Source organism: Beta vulgaris, chromosome 6 (genome assembly GCF_026745355.1).
Source record: "Beta vulgaris subsp. vulgaris cultivar EL10 chromosome 6, EL10.2, whole genome shotgun sequence".
Taxonomy (NCBI): Eukaryota; Viridiplantae; Streptophyta; class Magnoliopsida; order Caryophyllales; family Amaranthaceae; genus Beta; species Beta vulgaris.
The window spans coordinates 36,639,271-36,661,319 of NC_079207.1; the positions used below are offsets into that span (position 1 = coordinate 36,639,271).

Genomic DNA, 22,049 nt, shown 5'->3' on the forward strand with positions numbered 1-22,049 from the left:
CCTCATAAATGTAAAACTGTTCCATATTTATAGGTGTTGGGATGTGTGAGAAATGTCTAATCTGGCCGGGGCACTTGGGTTGGGCCTTGCTCCTTGACCTGGGCGGCCCTTTTGAACATAGGAGGGCTTTCTGGTAATTTCGTCAAGGATTGTGGGCCTAGTGAAATATTTGGGCCCAAATAATATTTGTGATTATAATCTAGTACTTGATGTTAATCGTGCGTATGTTGCTCATTTGGGACGGAAATTGTAACACTAGTAAAGTACTAATTCGTGAAGTCGGCGAATTCTTTGTTTCTCGAGAACGCTCTAGAGAGAGAATAGGAAGAGAGAGAAGCTCTCAAGATGGGGTTTACAAACCCCCGACCACCGGAACCACCCAACCTGCCATCCCTCCTCTGCTCTTCTCTAGTCTTCATCCACCCATGGCTCCCAACGTTAAGGCATCCATCGGCACCGCTGTTTTTCGCACAACTCAAGTGGAGAAGATGATGTTCTACCTTCCCCAGCCACCTACCCAGAAAAGATGCCATAGCCGACACCTTCGAATTACCCACCACCGACGAAGGGATTGGTTTTCAATCCAGGTAAGTATTCTATCTCCTTTACTAATTTCATTAATCTTGAGTAAGTATAATTTTGCAACAATCTCACTGAATTACAAAGAAATCAGGCCTAAATTCCAATTGCTCTCTGTTATGATAAATTCCTTTTGGGGGTTGTCTTTTTTCAATATATCTGGCAGTGTATATGATCGTTACTCATGGATTTCGCCTCACTATATCAGCCACCTATGGTGGTTTTGTCAAAATTATTTATTGACCACGTATTTGTATGGAATTCAATTTGACAATGTTGTACTACTTGTATTTGAGACCTGCTATACTAAATGCTGCTGCATTCTTTGCAATTGTATATATCGGATCACCTCACAAGAATTAGTGACTTATAAACCTTTTGTTAGAATTGTATGTCATGAACTCCACAATAAATATATTTTACATTGGTCGAAATGTATTTTCTTAGAGTGGGTTACTGTAATGAAAAAACATGATCGGTTCTTCTATCTGGAAATATTACAAATTAAGCCCTGTGATCTCTTTATCCTAGTGTTTATCTACACCTGCGATGCTACAACATCATTTCTATGTACACCGCTCGGTCGGTGAAAGTACTGAAGGCTATGGTTACATGGTACAGGAGCTTGGTTTATCTTTCAATGAGTCAGATCATCTCTCGCGAAGACACTTCAATTTGGGTGTGCGTTTGGATAAATATATTGCCATGGTTAAGCAATATAACACTTATTGCAATGATATATACTATTAGATTATCGCCCTATGAGTATGTGACCAGTGATTGGTTAATTTTTGTCTTGCAATTACTGAGATGTATACTTCATTTCATGCCATGCCATAGTATAAAGATTGCTCCCTCTTTGCAAATATATAAGCATGGTTGTAATTATATTAATTGCCACAAATCTGTAAATCAATACCACTTTGCTACTATTGTGCCCGACTTTTGGGACTGGCATATAGCCTTGCCCAGCATCATTCGATGCCTGCCTAGACACTTGGTGTCTCTGAAATATTATATGCTCAATCACTATGAAAACTACGGTTGGAGGCAATACAAAGTATTTAGATGGATCATACATTATCACACTATACAACTGATAAATGACTTCCAAATGCACCATAAGTTTATTATCAATCTCTCATGTATTTGCCATGATGCTGACACCAGGCGTACGGCCTCTGTCGACAATCGAATAATAAGTTAACTATATGACAACCATGAAAATTCTTAGTTGGAATATTCAAGGTGCTAAAAAACAAAATGCATTTAGTGAGATACTTTTTCTCACTCGAAAATACAAACCGGATATTGTAATCATACTTGAAACCATGAGCTCAAAAGTAAATCGGCAAAAAATGATTACCACCCTGGGCTTTGATGATATACTCATTATAGATCGCGTGGACATAGTGGTGGAATATGGGTACTATGGAAAAACGACACTTATTCTATAACGCCGCAAACACCATCGTCCCGTTTGGCTCACTTTATAGTTCAAGAAAAATGCTCGTCTTTTGCTTTTTGGTTACTGGTATATATGCTCCTGCTCAAAACATGGATAAAGCTGCATTTTGGACAGACGTAACTGAATTTTTCTCTAGTATTCACCTTCCATGGTGCCTTATTGGAGATTTTAATGAACTCTTGCAAATTAGTGACAAAAGAGGGGGGATTCGTGCTACATTCACGTTGTCAAATTCTTTCAGACTTCATGTTCTCTTGTCAGGCACAAGATGTATGCAGCCATTCAAATGTCTTTTCTTGGAGAAAAAAACATAATGACCAATAATATATGAAAAACTTGATCGTTGTTTAGTCTCTCCCCAATGGGCATCAAAATATCAAAACTCATTTCTCCATTATGATGCTTACACTTGCTCTGATCATGCACCTATAATATTAACTACAAATCAAGAAAGACAATATAAGCCAGCACGATTTCGATTTCAGAATGCATGGACGAATGATCCCAATACAAGAAAAATTATTTGCAAATATTGGTACCAACAACATTCACGTTCGCATTTCTATAATATCACCAGAAAACTTCATTTTATAAAACAAGAATTGAAACTATGGGCAAGGAAAAATTTTGGACATGTACAACAAAAACTGGATCAGAATCATAATAGATTAGTAAATGTCCAACAACAATTAATCCAGTTTCCTAGCAATCCTCATATCGAACAGCACTTTGGACGATTAGTTCGTCAACGAGAACGACTTCTAACATTCACCCAAAAATTTTGGGGGAAGTATTCTCGAAAACAATGGTTGACAAAAGGAGATCGCAACTCTGCATTTTTTCACTCCAAGATTACTGCTAAATTCAAACGTCAACGCATTTTGTGTATTAAAAATCATTTGAATCAATGGGTTGATTCCCCGACTGAAATACAATATGCTTTTTTATCAGAATTTCAAGAACGTTTTAAATCTGCCCACCGATGTCAGCGGCATGTAACCACGCCTTGCATCTCCCTGTAGTCTCCGATACAGATAATTCACATTTAGTAGCTTCTATTTCAGACAAAGAAATTAGAGACGCTATCTTTAGCATTGATCCCTCAAAATCCCCAGGATCAGATGGTTATGGGTCTAAATTCTTCCAACAATATTGGGATATTGTGGGTCCTGACATTCGCAAAGCCATACATGATTTTTTCAATCACGGTCACCTTTTGCGTAGTGTTAATCATACATTAATCACTTTGATACCGAAAACAGCTAATCCTGAAAAGCCAAATCAATTCAGACCTATCAGCTTATGTACCACATTATATAAAATTATCTCAAAAATCTTGGTAGAACGCCTTCGGCCAATTCTGGTTAAAATTATTAGCCCATTTCAAAATGCCTTTACTCCTGGAAGGCTTATACATGATAATGTACTTATTGTTCAAGGGATCCTGAATATCTTTAACAAATCAAAAAGTAGAAAGGGATGGTTTGCCCTGAAATTAGTATGGAAAAAGCATATGACCGTATCGAATGGGATTTTTTAGCCCATGCTCTTAAAAGTTATGGTTTTCACCAACAATGGATCAAATGGATCATGCAATGCATCTCGACTGTTTCCTACTCATCGTCATCAATCAAGACACAACTTCTGTCTTTCACCCCTCTCAAGGCCTTCGCCAGGGTGAGCCTTTATCACCTTATCTTTTCATTTTATGTATGGATGTCCTTTGTCGACAACTGGATTTCGCAGCACAAAACTCAAAATCAGGAATTGGAATCAAACTTGCTCCACATGCTCAGATAATTCCAGGGCTATTCTTTGCTGATGACGGCTTATTATTTTGTAAAGCTAACCTAGATTCTGCTAACCGCCTCAAAAATATTCTAGACTTTTTTTGCATCAATTCAGGGCAGTTAGTGAATTTTCATAAATCATCAATCATGTTTTCTAAACAAATCCCGAATTCTAGACGAAGATCAATTGCTGCAATTTTCAATATGACCCAAAGGATTTTTTGGGAAGGTATTTGGGCGTTATATTCTCCAATTATAAGCCAATGCCTAACGATTTCCACCACTTAATCCAAAAAGTAGACAACAAAATTAACTCTTGGCACAATCATTATCTCTCGAAAGCTGGAAAATCAGTACTTATTCAGAGTCATCTAGAATCTTCCCCAGCCTATCTTATGGCAACGACACAGCTACCCAAGAAAATATGCTCTACAATAAGATAATATCAACCGAAAGTTTTTCTGGCGCTCTTCAACGAACGCTTCAGGACTATCCCTTATTGCATGGTCAAAAATTTGTCGTCCAAAAAAATATGGTGGTTTAAATTTTCGAAAAACTGCCCAAGTAAATGAAGCATACTTAGCTAAAATGGGATGGCGAATCCTTTCTGACCAACACTCGCTCTGGCCAAATCTTATGCGTCAAAAATATCTTAAGAATACTTCTTTCTTTGAATATAAAGCCAAGTCAAAAGACTCTCATATTTGGAAATCAATTCTCCGATCTACAGAGCTATTAAGGAAAGGAATACGTTGGAAAATTGGAACTGGAACAAATGTTTATTTTTGGAGTGATAACTGGTGTGCTAATCAAAGCATTATTGAAATGCTTAATCTTCAAGTCATGTCTATTGCTAATCTGGAACTTACTGTCAGTAATGTTATTCTTCCATCTAGGCAATGGAATGTTTCTATCCTTAATGAATTAGTTCCACCGAATATTACCCACCTAATTTTGGGGATTCCTATCCCTAACTATCCCACCACTGATGTGCCTTGTTGGGGGCTTACAACCTCTGGAGAATCTGGCTCGCTCATGGAATTACTCCTCAGAATATTCCTTGGTCTTTTAACTGGATATGGAAAATTAATATAGCCCCAAAAATACAAATTTTTCTATGGCAATGTTTACAAAATGGTCTGCCGTTAAAATTCAATTTAGCTAACCGTCAAATCAATAATGACGCTCTTTGCCCTCTTTGTAAAACTAATAATGAGACACTTGACCATTTATTTTTCACATGCCCTCTAATCAGTCAATATTGGAAATCAAATTATCTACGACCGAAAATCCGGTATATCATGCCTCAAGAGCTTGAACAATGCCTAACGAGTCTCCGATCCTATCCTCAGGCCTTACAATTGTTCTGCTACAGTTTGTGGAGTATTTGGAAGGAACGCAACTCAATTATCTTTGAGGAAAATGTGCTTAATTTAAATCGAATTTATTATAGAGCCTGGCATTTGTATTTGGAATGGACTACGCGAAATACGATGGATTTTTCCTTCACTATCTCTTCACTTCCTCCTTGCAGGTCCCCTACTTACATCACAGTTAGCTGGCAGCCTCCACCTCCCAATTACTTCAAGCTAAACTTTGATGGCTCAGTCATTGACTCTTCAGCCGCTGCCGGTGTTGCCATTCGCAACTCCGCTGGTCTTCTTGTGGCAGCTCAAGTTTATCGATTTGGCCAAACCTCAGCTCTCGTTGCTGAAGCCTGGGGATTAAGAAATGGATTGATACTTGCCATTCAGCAGCATATACAAGATCTATATATTGAAGGAGATAATCAAGTAGTTATAAGAGTATTGCAAGGGCATTACAATTGCCCCTGGACTATCCAAACCCTAATTGATGACATCCGGCATTTGCTTCGACAGTTTAGATTCTACACCATCAAGCATATTTTCCGGGAAGCTAATCGGGTAGCAGATCTTCTATCAAAAAAAGGTCACAATATTTCTGCTGCTTCGCTAGATGTGGATGTTTCTACGGAACCTTTGTTAAATAAATTAGTTCTTCTTGATTCGTTAGGAATCTCCCTTGAGAGAAGGGTGGCCTAACTTTCTTTATGTACCAAAAAAAAAAAAAAAAAAAAATTCGTGAAGTCGGCAACAGTGCAACACTCGGTCTCCTTCCCTCTACGGTGTCCCTCCACTCAGCTCTCATTTCCCGCCATTGTTAAGGTTTAAGACTTCAACACAACATCTCAATTCTCAAAGTGAAAAAGAAAATGGAAGAGACTCCCGCAGAAGAAGCCCTAATTCTACTGAGAAGCAGACTTTGTGACCCCCATGCTGTTTTCTCTCTCCTCTCCGCCTCTTCCGATAGCAACTACAGGTATAGAGTATATGTGCACTCATCTTGTTGAATCATCACAAAGATTTATTTTGATTTCTGCACTTTTACAGAAGCTTCTTTAATTTGAATATGTTGCGAATTTTTTTTGCATTTTGCAGTAAATTGAAGTTTATAATATCGAGCTCAATCGCCGAGGCTTGCAATAATTCTGTCTTGCTTCTTGGTCCTCGTGGTTGTGGGAAAACCGCGGTGTGTTTGCTGTTCCTTTCAATTGGTTTTGATTTATCGCGGACTTACCTAATTTCATGCTGCTTTGTTTTTTTTTTTTTGGGCATTAGGTTTTGCAGCTGGTTCTTAATAATCTTTTGGCAGAATATCCTGATATGATATCCGTGGTAATGCTCAATTCCTATATTACAATTCAAATATTAATGTTGTACTACTCTAAATAATTTGAATGACTGAGGATATTAACTCTTTTATTCGAAGTTAAATAGCTTATCTATCATAAAAGTATTAATTATAATAGAGGTGATGAATTAAAATTTTGCTATTTATTATTGATCAAAATTAGTAATTGAACTGTTTTTATCTTCACGTCATATTGTAGACCGTTAAAAGATTGTTGTTGTGTATGGATTTTTTTTTCAGTATTTAGTGTTATACTCCTAGTCTGTATCTTTATTTATAAATGCTTGATATTTGTATATTTTGAAATTGCATAATGAATCGAATTAAAGAAAAATGAATGCTTGATATTTGTATACTTTGAAATTGAATAATGAATCGAATTAAAAAAAATGAGAAATTTAATAAGTACTACCTCTATTGTTTTTTGTTCTTCCCACTTTCCTTTTTGGGAGTGTATTTTTTCGTTCTTCCCACTTTAGCTGTAAGTCAAGGGCTAAGTTGAACTAGGTTGTATTTGATATTGTTTTGGTGAAACATGGCATCCAAGTTTTATAATTCATGGTTTTAAATTTCTGATGCTGCTATCGAGATTAGAGGGCTTATGTTGCAATCTGCTTAAGCTTAAAAACCGTTATAATGCATTTGCAATACGGAGATGCAGCCAAGCATGCTTAAGCATGCTGCCAACATGAATAAGAACTTCTTACTTAAGTGGTTGACATCTAAAGAAGTTGGATTTGTCTGTATGTCTGCGTGAATTGGCAACCAGAGTGCCATATCAATCCTGTCCACCTTATATAATACTCCGTTGTCATCTCTTTCTGTATGTGGGATCAATCTGTGAGTTTTTTTTTGAATTTTCTGGTTTATCTTCCGAGCCCTTGGCTACTATTGTAAGTTGAACAATCAGTTGGATCTAAGTACGAATAGAGACCTTTGGGCTTGTTTTTCCGACAACATGCACTAATTCCAAGGTTCACCTTAGGCATTAGGATATCCCCTCTTGCAAGAGGAGTCCTTGGCTTTTGATGTTAATATGGATTCGAAAGGCTTTAATTAAAGGTCTGGGTCCTCGTTAATATAATTCTTATGGTTTCTTTTTCCTTTTGGGTTGAATATAGTGCTGGGCTGAAGTGTCAGCTTCTAATCTTTTGCAGATTAGATTAAATGGGCTTCTGCACAGTGACGATAACTGCGCTTTAAAGGTATATAAAGTCTCTGCCCCTAACCACAAGCTGAAGTTTTATACTTGACATGGCTGTTCTTGTGTATTTTCTTTTATTAATAAATATTATTTTGAGCTGCATATCTATCATGTTCTTGTTCTCAATGTTTGTGAATACCAGTGTGTGAGTGTTTTAGATTGAACTGGATTCGGCAATTTGTTGTCTGTCTTTAGGTTGTTGGGAAGGAGGGGAGTGGGATTCTAGTCACTCATTCATTATAGGGGCGCAGATTCATGCACTTTAATGTTACACGTAGTTTCCCACTATCTATTGTAGGAAGTTGTGTAATATATATTTATATGCATCTGCATAGTAGCCAAAATAAGATAATTTTAAGTATCTGACGTTTAAATGCTTGGAGCTAAGACAATCTAGATGCTGTAAAACCTTTATGACTCAAAAGTTATTTAATTTTAGTGACTCTGCAATGGCATTGCTCACTTTCGGATATGTTCTAGCCTTGTAGTCTTACTAGCTATGAAAAGTAAGCTTGCAGCAGCGGAACATGCTTTGGCAAGCCGTTTTCGAGAAACCAAAAAGCAACAACTTAAGATTTCTTGCTGTCAGATAATCCTTTACAAAGTCCAAGCAGGTATTGAGCTCCATAAACTCACTAACTTAGTATGCCAGCTCTTCATTCTCCCTAAGATAATTTCCACCACATTAGTTTACGTCACAATAATTTTACTAGTGTCAAGAAGCTCCTGAATCCTGAGCAATGCCTACTTTCTGCTTGCAGAGAAAGGAACTAATCTATCCTACTTTCTGCTTCTGAACCAATGTTCCCCTTGCTTTGCTTATTTTTTGAACCTCTCAAAATGTTAGTATGTTGATGCATTTTAACTGAATCCAATAGCTTACTATCCAACTTTGATACAGATTGTCCTCATAAGGTTCCTCTCTGAAATTTTGGAATTATTGGCAATTGCAATGAAGCATATGTTTGTATAGGCTGGATAGATATCTGCCATCAAATCAGCATACTAAAGGATGAGATGAGTTTCTAGATTGTTCTATGGTGGAGTGGAAATACAACTGTTAGAGTGTTAGGTGATTGAATTCTGCCACCAAGGTTCCAGTCTGCTAGATCAAAGCTCATTTGCCAAGTCTGTCCATTAAATTGTTAAAACTTCAATACAAGTAATAGAAAGCTAAAGTGGTGAGCAAGAGGAAGGTTGGAATTTGACAGATGCTGACGTCCAATATCCAAGAACTTTTTTCATTGAAGGTTCTTCTCTGAATATGGAAGATTTTGGAAGTATGGATTTGACGGCAAACGTTCCAAGATATAGTGAAAGATGTTTGAGGATTGTTGAGGAAAAAGTAGGAAGTTTGATTAGCCGCAAAAAATTTAGAGTTCAGTGGGAGAGAGAGAGAGAGATAGGGATTTGGACAAGATGATAGGCTGCTCATTCCCTGTTGTTAGATAATGAAGGAGACTTTTTTCGTGATTATCATCTCCGTTTGAAGAGTCATTCATATACATGTGACTCTCTTATTCTTGCCTAAGCCTTGATTACCCATGTCTATGTGGACTCTATATTGTAAACATTTTGGTCCAAAACCAAATTGGGACTGTTTAGGGATATCCTGGAGTTTCTGTATATTTATCATTAGTTGTTATTAATTGAAACCTTGAAAAAATTATTTAGACAATTGGCTATCAGACAATGCCGACTTCTGAATTTTATGGCAATGCTCTCAATTTTCTATTTATTTGGTGAAAATGCACCTCAATTGGCATGGAGTATATTGTTTCTATAGTTATTAGAATGTCATGCAAATTATTTTTTTGATGGCTAAAATGCTCAGTTTTGTATACACATTATTGTATTAAGGAGCCTTTTGGTTCGAGGGTTTCAGTTTTTCAGGAAAAGGAAAGGGAAATGTTCCTCTTGTTTCCCTTTGATGTGTTTGGTTCTGCATTTTTTTGTTTCCTTTCCCCACTTTTCTTTTATGGAGTTACCCCAAAATCCTTTTTTTTTCGATTCCCTCACCCCTAGATTTGAAATCCCTCATATTCAGTTTCAACTCTTATCCCCTCCAAGTGCCAAAGTCACCATTGCTCAACCGACCACTACCACTGGCAACATCCACTTGCCATTTTGACCCACTAACCCCCACTACCCACCATTACTCGTGCCACTGCTACTCCTGTTACCACTATCATTACACCCGCTGGCATCCCCTAGGGAGGAAACATCCCATCACTACCATTTGTCAAATTGCCACTGACATAGACCATCGCCCATCACCACCAACCAACATTCATCGGACTATATAATCTAAAAGTTTCAAAGTTTTGAGACCACCATGTACATTTAAGTGTTAGGTGGTTGAATTTGAACCCCAGACTCTAAAACCAGCATATGCGAGATGCTATTAAGGACTAATTTACTGTAGAATTAATGGACCAAGATGGAGATGCTAGCAATAGAATTGACAGTGAAGGTGAGGAGGGTGTCGTTGAAGCTTGACAGTGAAGGTGAGGAGAGGTGTCGTTGAAGCTTGATTGTGAAGATGAGAAATGTGGAGATGGGCAATAATGGTGCAAAGTTTCATTTTTTTTTCTTTTCTGGTGAAGCTGCACATGGAGATCAACGATGATTGTGAAAATGGTTTAAATAGAGGGTGGTGGGCAGAGAGGGGAACTTTGTGGTCTGGAGAGAGAGAGTGTCATATCTTGGGTAAAAAAAGTAGTGAACCAAACACATGGTTTAAAAGTTCCCTTTTTTTTTTTTTCCGTTCTTCCTATTTCCCTTTCTTAATTCCTTTCACTTTCCTATGTCTGAACCAAACAGCCCTTAAAAAGTATGAAGCTGAAAGCACAATAAATGTTACTCCTGCTATGGATATTGATCACAATTAAAACATGGTTTAAGGAACATTGTTAGATTCTTGATACCTACCTAAAGTATACGTCTCTTGTCCTCAGAAATTGGGTTAACAGTCTGACTAACTTTCCATGTTACAAGGTCACCCGTCACTCCTGTAAGATAGCATTTTGACTTTTGATATAGCACTTGTAGCTGAAATTACTCTAATTTGTTGATCAAGGCAAGTCATAGAGTGTGAATGCCTATCATTTCAGAAAATGAGCTGTCCTGCCAAGGTTACAGAGACTATGAAGTCATTTTCCAAACTAATATGTGCTTGTACACACTTTAATATACTTTGTCTGTTCGGGAAGTTAGGTCTATGTTGGTCTGCTAAAACAAGTTATACTTGTATCTATAGCCTAACTTGTATCTATATCCTAACATTAGAAGTAGAAGTGGTGGTCACCTAAAGATTAAGAGCTTCTTTTATTGCATTCTTTAGTAGTAAGCCTTGCAGCATCGAATCTGTCAGTCTCAGTGTTACCTAATTCCCTAATCCCCCCGCGAATCGCGAATTGAGAAAAACGAATTATGGTCCGTTTTGGTTCATTTTTGGCTCGTTTTGGGCGAATTGGCGAATTCAAAAGGCGAATTAGATAGCGAATTAGGTAACACTCAGTCTTTTCCATGAGATATCTGAACTGTTTGTTCTCCCATTATGCAATAAACTCTTTACTCCTCCTAGCTGGTTGTCTGTGCTTCTGTGTTACAGAGCAGTAGAAACAAATGTTTTCTTGGGGGTTTATCCATTGACTTTACAGCATCATGCTTGAACTTGTTTATCGCAGAAGTGTTTCCTTAAACTGGTATCAAGAGGTGAAATCAATTGATTTCTTGCTGGTTTATCATTGACTTTACAGTATCATGCTTGAACTTGTTCCTCGCAACAGCATTTTCCTTAAACTTGTATCAAGAGGTGTAAACAAATGTCAGGAATTGTGGAGGAGTAACAGAGGATATCTTGGTTCATGTTTATCAACTAGAGCAAGCATTTGTGTCCTTTGATTTACCTTTTTAATCTCATTTGGGTCCTCTAGCCTATGTGCCCTCAGCAGCTAGCTACTTCATGGCTTATGCTTAAGAATTGAAGACAATTAACATTAGCAAAATAATGTAAGTTGACGCACTATATGATTAAACCTTTAATCAAAATAATGTGTGGACGAACATAGTCATGATTTATAATAAGCCCTTCTTTCCGACTCTAAGGATTTATGTTCTAGATCCCAACTATGGCTAGTCTTCCCAAAATAAGATTATTCTAGAATAATGTATAATATATAGTCCTGTAAGTTCTTTTTCCCCTCAAAGAGAAAAAGATAACTTACAAGACTAGAAAAATATTCTGTAATAGTCTTTTGTATAGGAGAAATTTGACAAATCTTCAAGTGAGAGTTGACTTGGTTAATTGAGTTGCTTGGAATAACCGAGTGAATGCAATTGCTGGAATGTAAGAAGAAATTGGGAAAGGGATAAACCATTCATGGTGATTAAGACATTCGAATGAGCTTCTAAGGAAGATGAAAGCTTTTCATTGTTTTTGCCTTTATTGTGAAGAATTATGAAATATTCCAAAGCTTATCCCGAACTGCACTTAATGCCGCGCTACATTTGATCGTGCACCGCAGTGCTTTCCTTTTATATTTGACTAGTATTTTTTCCTCTTTTTATTCTTATCTCTTAGTAATGGTAATGATGATTTGAAGCTTCATAAAGAGACCATTTACTTTCAGTTTTACACTAATTATAATTATCACTTAGATTTGTTTGTTATAGTGAGATGTGGAAGCGTTCAACACCAAATTTATCATTTTCATTGTAATTGTTGTGTCAATAATCATGTACATTGTACTATGAGAGTAGTAGTGCCTAGTCAAGAGTGGGGAAATAATTATCTCACCAGACCAATATGTTGCGTAGCGTAGCCATGTTGAGTGGTGACTTGCTAAACCGGTTGTTATAGGTGACTAAATTATTTTGGGAAGACACCCCCTAAAACAAAGATTTCTCTAGAATAATGTATAATTGAGATATTATGGGAAATTTTTCCATATTTGGGATTATTCTTATGAATTTATCTAACTCTAAAGAGATAACAGAAGTAATGACATGACAGACTTCTTTTAAAGAGGAGAATGGAGAGGGGGAAGCAAATATTAATTTATCAAATCTAGATCTCCCCAAAAAATAATGCTTTGGAGGGGAATGATTCAAATTCCCTCCATTCCATTAAAAGGGACAAGCCTTGCCACTAGCAGTATCCCTGACTCTGCCAGTATGAAACTAGAGAAGAAAAACTAGAGCAAATATGGGGCACATCTTCTAGCATGAAGTGCACATGAGATCATCCAGAGGAACAAGCATGAATGGCCTCTATGACGCAAATGGTATCATACATGAGTTCAACCTTTTGGAAACCCAAGGCTTGGAGCAAGCATCATGCCAAACTGAGTAGCCATTACCTCTGTAAAACTAGTCTTCTAAGCAGTTCTGTTACTGCCACCACAATTATAGAAACTAACTCGTCTCTTATCACCACCCTCAACCTTACACCCAAACCATCCATATTAGAAGCGTCTGACTTTCATTCGCTACCCACCCAACTCAGGACTTGCACCATCTAGTCCTTGATGGAACACCCAGCGCCCAAGGACACCTTAAAGACTGCAGCAGCATATAAAGTTGGTAGTTGCGCATCAATGATCAAACAGTGAATGCCCTCCACTCCTTGCTCTAAGTTGCCCCATGGCTCATAAAATAAAACCAAATTTCTGAAAGCCCAAGCCACCCAACATTTTGAAGTACAATTAAGCAGCTCTTCCTTGGTAATATTTGACAACATTCAGAAGAGAAAGGGAAGACTCTGTTAGAGCAGAGCTCATGGGCATCCCAAAAGGTGAGCAGTCCCAGACTTGCTTCATCTCTTGACGTTTGAACACACAGTGAATGATCGATTCCCATTCTTCTCCACACAGCATACAGAACCTAGTGTGAGCTGCATGTATCGCGTATAGTATACCCATTATGGCCAAGGAACCAGTACATACTCTCCAAAGAAAATGGCATACTTTCGTGGGGACCTCCGACGCTCCACAGTCCATACAGCCTTTTAAGCCCCACTACTCTCACTACCAACTTGCTTAGCCCAGCCCAAGTTCGTCCTAGACGCCTCATCCAATAGCCCGACTTTGTAAATCCATAGCCAACCACTAGCAGCGGAGGTCATTGGTCTCTCAAGAGCCCAAAGGGTTGATTGGAGTAATTGTGTCTCCTCTGAGCTAAAATGCTCGTGGTCAATGAACTCAAAAAGACCAATATCTCGAGAACTATTGATGTTCGGACTAGGTACCACCATGGATGACTCCCCTGACAACCAACTATCGTTTCAAACGTTTATGCATTCACCATTTCCCACTCTCCACCTCAACCCTTCAAGAAGCAAATACTTTGCTCCCCAAATGCTCGTCCACCCATAAGTTAGGTCATAACCTCTAGCCGCATCAATGACATTGCCATCTTTAAAATAATTTGCTTCAAGTACCTGACAGATCAAAGATGATCAGTCACAAATCAATCTCGATCCCTATTGATGGCGAGGGCTTTATAAAAGATTTTTCTATCATGGGGTCCAATTGCTCCCAATGACTCTGGCAGACAACTTCACCAGCTTACCTAGTGAATTTGCGCTTTGATCCCTTTCCTCCCCACCAAAAACGAGCCAACATAGAGTGTATTTGTTCAAAACGCCATCATGTTTTTGAAGTTGTCTCATTTGTGTCAGAATGAAATAATCAACCACCATGATTAAAACCTCTTTTCGAGGAAGAGCAAGCAAAGTTTCTGTCCAGCCTTGCACCTTCATCCATATGCGCTCCTTGACACATGCAAAGACCTTTGTCGATGTACCACATGTGCCATGACTCATGGTAGGATGGAGCAAGACAATTATGACATGAACAAGGATTTTTTCTCGAGAAAAGGTCATGTGGTAATAAGAGGTGAAATTGGCAAGCGAAAGCGGTGTGGGACCTCCTAATATCAACTCGATTAGTGGGGATGTGCTCGCAGATTGAATAGCAATGGAATCCTTCATTCAGCTAGGAGGGGGTACAAGAATCGGTGGTCATAGATGTATTAGTATGTCTTACGTAAGACTGTCTTAAAATAAGGGGATGTGCTCGCAGATTGAATGGAAATGAAATCTTCATGCAGCTAGGAGAGGGTACAGTGGTCATAGATGTATTAGTAAGTCTTATGTAAAACTGTCTTACAATAAAGTTATTGTAAGATAATTCTTTTTGCACTTCAAGGATTACTTTGTCAGTTAAGGGGTCACATTTTATGTTAAATGGGTTGCTTTTAAACAGGGGGTCACTTTTTACTTTACAAGAGTCACTTATTAGGGCAAAAAGCTATCCTCAACTTACCATAAATAATTGTAAGACAATCTTATATGAGATGTTGTATAGATGTATTAGTTAGACGTCGTGCCTAAACTATTGATTTAATGTAGTGCAAAATCTGGGATCCAGTTGATGATATTCTTGTGTGTCTGCGTGCATTTGTTTGATGGAGAAAACACTAATATATGCTGATGGTTGTAACTTTTGGTTGAAACTTGGAAGTTAAAATGTTATTTAAAGCTATTTTGATGATTTCTACGTTTACTTAAATTTATGCTCCAATTGCTTCTGCTTCTCTGACTTTCACATTTTTGTCTTCTTTTGATGACATTCATTTCAGAATTTATACCTTCTTGATCTTCTATGTTTGTCTCTACTTCGAATGTCTCCTTGTTATGATATTGACATAGCTGTTAACTTTTTAGGAAATCGCTAGGCAATTATGTGCGGAGCATCAGTTGCTGTTCTCGAAAATGGTAATTTGTATACAATTTTACTATTTGCTTCTGCTTTGAGTTTGAGTTGAGAATTCAAACCGATTATTCAGGAGATCTACTTGTGCTCAGGCATCTTTTGATGACAACACTCAATTTGTAATCGGTATGTTACGGTGAGTGCCCAACATCTATAAGAGGTCATTTCATTTTAGTTGCCAAAATATCAACAAATTACTAATGGTTGATGTTTTCTTTAGAATAAATATTTATATTCTACAACCTTTCGTGCTTTCTTTCAGTGAGTGTGGTTTGGCGCATAAGACAATTGTTTTTATTCTGGACGAATTTGATCTATTTGCTCAGGTATGCAATTGTCTTCTTTTTCCAACCTTTTTGCTGCAATTGTGTTGTGTGGCATACTCTCTATAATTCCTTTTGTTTGAGGACTAGAGTTTAGTTTACTTATTTGCTGTGGACTTTCAAGAGATTCATTTTGCACCTTTTTTAATCTTCTTATTTTCACACTTCGCAGGGTAAACAACGGTTACTTTATAGCTTGTTAGATGCAATGCAATCTGTGACATCACAAGCTGTTGTAATCGGCATAAGTTGTAAGCTGGTATGCTCCTTTGATTTTTATTTTTTCTCTCATGATTATATTGAGTAGGACGAAAGTGTTAAAATGGTTTCCGAAGTGGAATTTTGTATTGACTCTCTATACGACTATACCTACTTTTTCCAAGGAGGATCCAAATCCTACTCGGATCCATAGGGTCCTAAATGTGAGGGTCCAGATCCGTAAAAATTGGACTTGGATCCACGGATCCGGGTAGGGTCCATTACCCACTGCCATCTCTAGTAGGGTATTAGATTAGGGGTGAGTGTTAGAGAGGGTTAGGGTTTAGGGAGTTAATTATGGTTAGATTGTGTAATTAGGGGTTAATAACTAAGAGAGGGTTAGGATTTAGGGAGTTAATTAGGGTTAGAGGATATAATTCGGGGTTAATAACTAATGGAGTTAATGTATGTTAGTCATTAAGGGCATGTTGTGAATTTTTTGAAAAGTGGAGGGTATATGGTGAATTTGGAGAGTTGCAAGGATATATGGTGCAAAAAAAATTTGTCAGGGGTATATGGTGAAAAAACCGTTAAATAAAATAAATGCCATAGGCCCGTGAATAAATTTATTTCTCTGAGGGTATGTGCATATGCTATACTTTAAGGTATAGACTTTTTCAAAATTAAAAGTTTGAAAAGTTTTGGGAAAAGTTACTGATTGAGAATAAAATCTCCATATAATTAGAGTTATATCGCTCTAAAAAATTTTGAATTAAAAAAAAAATTGTTTTTCTTGAATTTTTTTTTTTCAAATATTTTGTTTTTGGAGTTATATCACTTTTTCATTAGAGTTACATCACTTATTCATAAGAGCTATAGCGTGTAAAATTCATTCTTATTTCTCATATAAGTATGCATTCTCATATGAACTCACTTCTATATATATATATATATATATATATATATATATTCCAATATTTAAAGAAAACAAATGTAGGGGACATAGGAACAAAGGACTTCTCATGAAATTATTTTTGACCGAAGGTCTATCTCATCTGGAAAGAGGGTGAACATAAAAAGGAAAGTTCCTTATTTTATCAGTCTGATGATGCCCTAAAGCAGCAATTTATGTCCAATTCTACATGCAGGATGCTGACCAGCTCTTGGAGAAGAGGGTTAGGTCCCGTTTGTCACACAGAAAGCTTTTGTTTTGCCCTCCGTCAATTGATGAAATGGATAGGTAATTTTAGCAAAGTTCAGAAATGTGATTGCTTCTGCAGTCGTGCTCCATGATGTCCTGAAGTATAATTTGTTGATGTGGCTGTACACAGGTTGTTGGAATGTGTATTATCCTTGCCAGAAAATTCAAGCCTACCCCAGAGTTATGTTGTTGAATATAACAATGAGCTTCGTGTATCCTTCATCTCATGTGATACATTTTTTCCCTTTGCACTGCACATTATTGGAACTTTAGTTGTGCATAGATTGTTACGTTGTTGAACCTAGTGATTCTCATTTCTATATGCTCCCTCTCTGCTCTTTTAAGCTTCGAAGCTATAAGGAACAATTTAATGATGCCAGCTAGTGACAAATTACCCTTGGGGCCTGGAATTAAAGCTACTAACTCGAAATATAATTTGTGAAAGTTTGATCTCCTTGTGTGGCCCTTTTTCAAAACATATGGATCCACTTGCTACTTTCAATTTAACTTTGTCAAACATATAGAATTATGTTTAATATTGTATGAAGAATTGTATCTATTTTTCTGATTTTGTACTTCCAAAGTTGCAGAACAAACATTTTGGTGATTGTTCTTGCTTGACATTGTGTAGAAGTAGCCTCAGTGTGATGCACTTCTCGAAGACAAAATAGTAACATTTTGGTATGCTAGAGACTTTGGGAAGGATGGGGAGAATAATCTTCCGTATTCATCTATATGTGAATGATATCCAATATATTTCTATAGCAAATTATGCCTCTTAGTGAACATCGATTCCACGACATGTCAAGCTTTAGATCTGGGAAAATCTGTCTTATTTGAAACCTTACTTGATGTTCGTATTCCAGATATGTCTATTTCTGCGTTCTCTTCCTTGATATTGTGTAGAAGATATTGGCAGATAAGAAATTCAAGGACACTATGACCACATTGTTGAGTTCAGATTCAACAGTTGATCAGATTTTGAGATTTTTGTAAGCCTTTTTTTTCTTCATGAAACAAATATATGTAGCTGCTATAATTTGTAATTCCGACTCAATTTATCAACTCTTTGGTTAGCAGATGTTGGCTAAGGTGAGATGATAAAGTCTTTTGGGGTGTTCCCTAAGACTTGCAATCAAAAACTGTCTGCAACATTGCCTTTTATAGCTCATTATGACTTCTTCCCCTTATTCAAGCAAAAATTAAAATAAGAATTATAAAGGTTTTTGGATCATGTCAAAAATCTACTATGCTTTCAGGTTTTTATCTGTTTCCACTATGGACATGAAGAGGGGCATTCTGTCAGTTGAGAACTTTAACATGGCTGTGGTGAAGTTAAATAGACAGCCAAAGCTTGAATTTCTAAAAGGTGAAAAAACTCTATTAGGCCTCGATCTTTTTCATTTAATTGTTTTTGGATATTTCTTGTGTTCAATAATCTTATATTCCAATTTTTGGATATTTCTTGTCTTCATTAATCTTCCATTTCAATCTGATAGTAATTGGTCCACAAACTCTGTTTGTTTTGTCATCTCTCCCTCCCTCTTTTGTCCACTATATTATTTTTTTCCAGTTAAAAGCATCCTTTGTAAAATTGTATAGTCTAGCCAACCTTTATCATGAAGCCAGAAAATATCTTATGCTATCGCTTTATTGTTCTTTACTTCTTCATATTGTAGGAATGGAAATAAGGCTGATTAAACACTTAGTATTCTGGCTTCTGTCAAAATTGTTGTTTCTTAAATTTAAAAGTGGAAGGAAGGGGACTATCGAGCTAGCAAGTTTTAGGAGACGAAAAGGGGTGTGGTAGTGGAGGGAAGGTGGGTGAACTGAGCGATGTATGTGGCTGAAGACCTTTTCCTTTTCCAATTCCTTTCTTGAAGATAGCTATACTTTTTGCAGAGTGGCATTTTAAAGATTTGCAGATGTGAACTCTACAGGAAGGGGGATAGATAAGGAGTTTGTGTCGCAGTTGTTTATCTTTGGACTGAAGACTTATGTTTGCTGAAATTAAGCTCTCTCTCTCTCTCTCTCTCTCTCGCTGTACCGCCTGTAACCGTAAGTTATTTATACAAGCGGTAAATTTTTCTGTGCTGTAGATAAATAGCAATATTAGAAGCTAAGGTCCCCAAGATTGCAAGTCTGTTCTATACAGAAACTTGTGGCTTTCCACAGCTGCGCAGGGTGCAGACAATGGACTAGTTTTAGGACAAATGTCTTTTGAATTGTGTACATATGCTAAAACAAATTCAGAGCCCCTGATTCCTTCTTTTGTCCACCACATCCCCACCCCCACCACCACCCCTCCCCCCCTCACCCCTCCCCCCCCCCCCCCCCCCCTCCCCCTCCCCCTCCCCACACCCCACACCCCGTCCCCATTACCCACTTTTTCTCCTAGATAACTTGTGGAATTTAACTTGCACACTTTGTTTTGTTCCAACAGATTGCTCTGTCTTAGAACTTTATATACTGGTCTGCATGAAAAGGCTTGAGGTTAAAGAGCAAAATTCATACAACTTCAACTCTGTCATGAAAGGTTCGCGTTGAAGATATATACAGATCATTTAACTTTCAAATTTCAATTTACTTACTTTAGTCTCTGGCAGAATACAAAGCCATACATGATTCCTTCCAGACTCCTGATTATTATGCACGGAAAGTCTGTTTAAGGGTGAGTAGATTTTTTGACTTTTGTCAACACTGCTTGTATAAACAATCTTAATCTGATTGTCTATTGGTAAAATATTTACAGGCTTTTCAGCATCTTATCCAATGTGAGTTGATCTGCTTTATGGATAATCGGGGTTACAATCAATCCATTGAATATCGTCCGGTGAAGATACTAATCTCATCATATGAGCTCCATCAGGGACTGAAGTTAAATCAAAAATGTCCAGTAAGTCAAAATGGTTTCATATATCTCTACTTCTGAATTAATTTCTGGATTAGTAATGGTTAGAATACATATCTTTTCTAGTCACATAAGCTTTGAAGTTTCATGATGTCCTGTTTTTGGTTTCTGCTTATGTGCAGAGCATTCTTCAAAAATTGATGGATCAGACTGGTAAAAAAAGTTAAAGGACAGATTGTTGCAAAGCAGCTTGAGATATGACCTTGTGCTTGGGATGGCAATTTGGGTCAATGGATCGGGTTCGGTTTGATTTCAAGTTGCGTTGAAAGAATGTCAAATTAGTTTAAAACATAAAATTACCATAAAATATGAATGTTGGGTCAAATTGGGTTGAGTTCGGGTTCAGTTGAGGTTTCTCTCAGTAACTTTGCGTCGGGTTCGGTTTAGGTTATCATGTCGGGTCAAGGATTGATAGCTCTACCTTGTGTACATTGCGTTGGGCGAGGACGAGTTGACAACATTTGTCATTGAAGTTTAGGTTAAATCCTTTTCCATGTTGATCTATGAAATAATCAAGTATTTCAGTGGAAAGTTATGTTGGGTTTTGCAAGTTGTACATAATCTCTTTTTTTATTTTTCTTATTTTATTCCATGTAATATCTTGAAGTTTGATGGTGTTCTGGTCTTCTCTTTCTCACTTCCATAATCTCTATATCCTACCATTGATCTATAGTTTTTGGTCGACCATGTATGCTCGTTCATTACAATGGTATTAGAGCGGGTATGGTCCCCGATGGCCAAGGTATTGTTGAACCTCATGCTACGAAGTTGATGAATAGTGCAATGCCTAGCAAACTGTTTTCAGAGCAGTTTGAAGTGAAAATGCAGGAGATTACAAAGAAGTTGTATAAGGACATTGAAGCAATTGTAGGCAAGGCGTTGGCTTCACTCAGATATGATGTATCTTTGCTTTGAGAAGAGTTCAAGGCGGAAGAAGAAATTGAAATCAATGACCAGATTAAGTCAGCGGCCACCATTTTATAAACTTCAGGTTAGGAAATAATTTGACATTTTCAGTTAATCTTGCCCACATCTACGCCTGAGAAAAAGAAGCGGTTGTGGTCACCGACGAGTAAGACATCGAATCCAAAGAAAAAAGGGTTCACTTGTCTTAGTGGAAAAATTTGTAATGTCAAAATTGGAAAATCCACTTGGGTGGACGAAAACATCCAGTGAGTGAACTTAAAAGAGGAAGGAGTTTAGTAAAGGGAGATTCTGGTGGTGGATTCGCCGATGGAGGATCAATTAATTTCGATGAAAATGGGAGTGAAGAATATAAACTAAGGAGGGACAATTTTTTTAAAAGGTGGTGATGATGGTAGTGATTCTAGCGGTGGTCCCGAGCTCGTCGCTGCTAAAGTAGGTGAGGTGTGCTACGATGGTCTAGGTTTCTTTTGACATTGGAAGTTCCGTCACAAGAGGGGGTAGTATAGCACACGATTATTCAGAAGTAGGTAGCTCTTATGGTAGCTTTACTGGTGTTGCTCGTGACTTCTTTGATTTTGGAAAAATCGGAACTGAAGGCGGCTTCACTGGTTATAGATGTAATGGTGGATCTGAAATCCTTGTCAACAAGACTCGTGGAAGGTTGTTCGAGCGTGATGGTGCTCGAGGCAGCAGGCCCGGTAGAGGACCCAATGATTTCATGGGTGGTCTAGGTAAAATTCTTGTTGGATCTAGCAGTGGTCCAGTTAAAGCAAAAACTGGCGATATTTGCCGGCAGAAGAAACGTGCACCAGATGTTTTTAGGAGTTGTGGAATACTGGAGAAGCTTACAATTAGGAGAAATCTAGAAGAGGGAAGTAAGGGTGTTTGTGTCAAAGTCGTAAAAGATGACAACATAATTATCCAAGGTATGTGCCTTATTCCAATTCGTTTGAAACCT

The 22,049-nt window shown here is 37.5% G+C and overlaps 1 protein-coding gene and 1 long non-coding RNA gene across 4 annotated transcripts; both read left to right on the forward strand.

The window, feature by feature from the left end:
• Positions 1–365: 365 nt before the first annotated feature.
• On the forward strand, positions 366–1,556 carry LOC130591939 (uncharacterized). The gene is made up of 2 exons (XR_008969898.1): positions 366–587; positions 1,201–1,556. It is a non-coding gene; the product is annotated as an uncharacterized LOC130591939 (long non-coding RNA).
• Positions 1,557–5,939: 4,383 nt separating this feature from the next.
• LOC104896638 (origin of replication complex subunit 4) lies at positions 5,940–20,774 on the forward strand. Of its 3 annotated transcripts, none has more exons than XM_048646454.2 (16): positions 5,940–6,177; positions 6,297–6,387; positions 6,477–6,533; positions 7,671–7,754; positions 15,483–15,533; positions 15,624–15,667; positions 15,794–15,857; positions 16,027–16,113; positions 17,201–17,292; positions 17,384–17,465; positions 18,160–18,245; positions 18,513–18,622; positions 19,697–19,789; positions 19,860–19,924; positions 20,006–20,149; positions 20,287–20,774. In XM_048646454.2, the coding sequence occupies exons 1-16, from the start codon at positions 6,071–6,073 to the stop codon at positions 20,329–20,331; spliced, it is 1,302 nt and encodes a 433-aa protein (XP_048502411.1). In that variant the 5' UTR covers positions 5,940–6,070; the 3' UTR covers positions 20,332–20,774. The 3 variants fall into 3 exon arrangements, with proteins under 3 accessions (XP_048502411.1, XP_048502412.1, XP_010681707.1); XM_048646455.2 differs by having other exon boundaries at positions 18,163–18,245; XM_010683405.4 differs by having other exon boundaries at positions 7,707–7,754.
• Positions 20,775–22,049: the final 1,275 nt, after the last annotated feature.

Excerpts from the sequence above, each read along its gene's own strand:
- LOC104896638 (XM_048646454.2), top strand. The coding sequence starts at position 6,071 with ATGGAAGAGACTCCCGCAGAAGAAGCCCTAATTCTACTGAGAAGCAGA. Across the intron at positions 17,293-17,383 it reads TCAATTGATGAAATGGATAG|GTTGTTGGAATGTGTATTAT; the intron begins GTAATTTTAGCA and ends GGCTGTACACAG. Across the intron at positions 17,466-18,159 it reads AATATAACAATGAGCTTCGT|AAGATATTGGCAGATAAGAA; the intron begins GTATCCTTCATC and ends GATATTGTGTAG.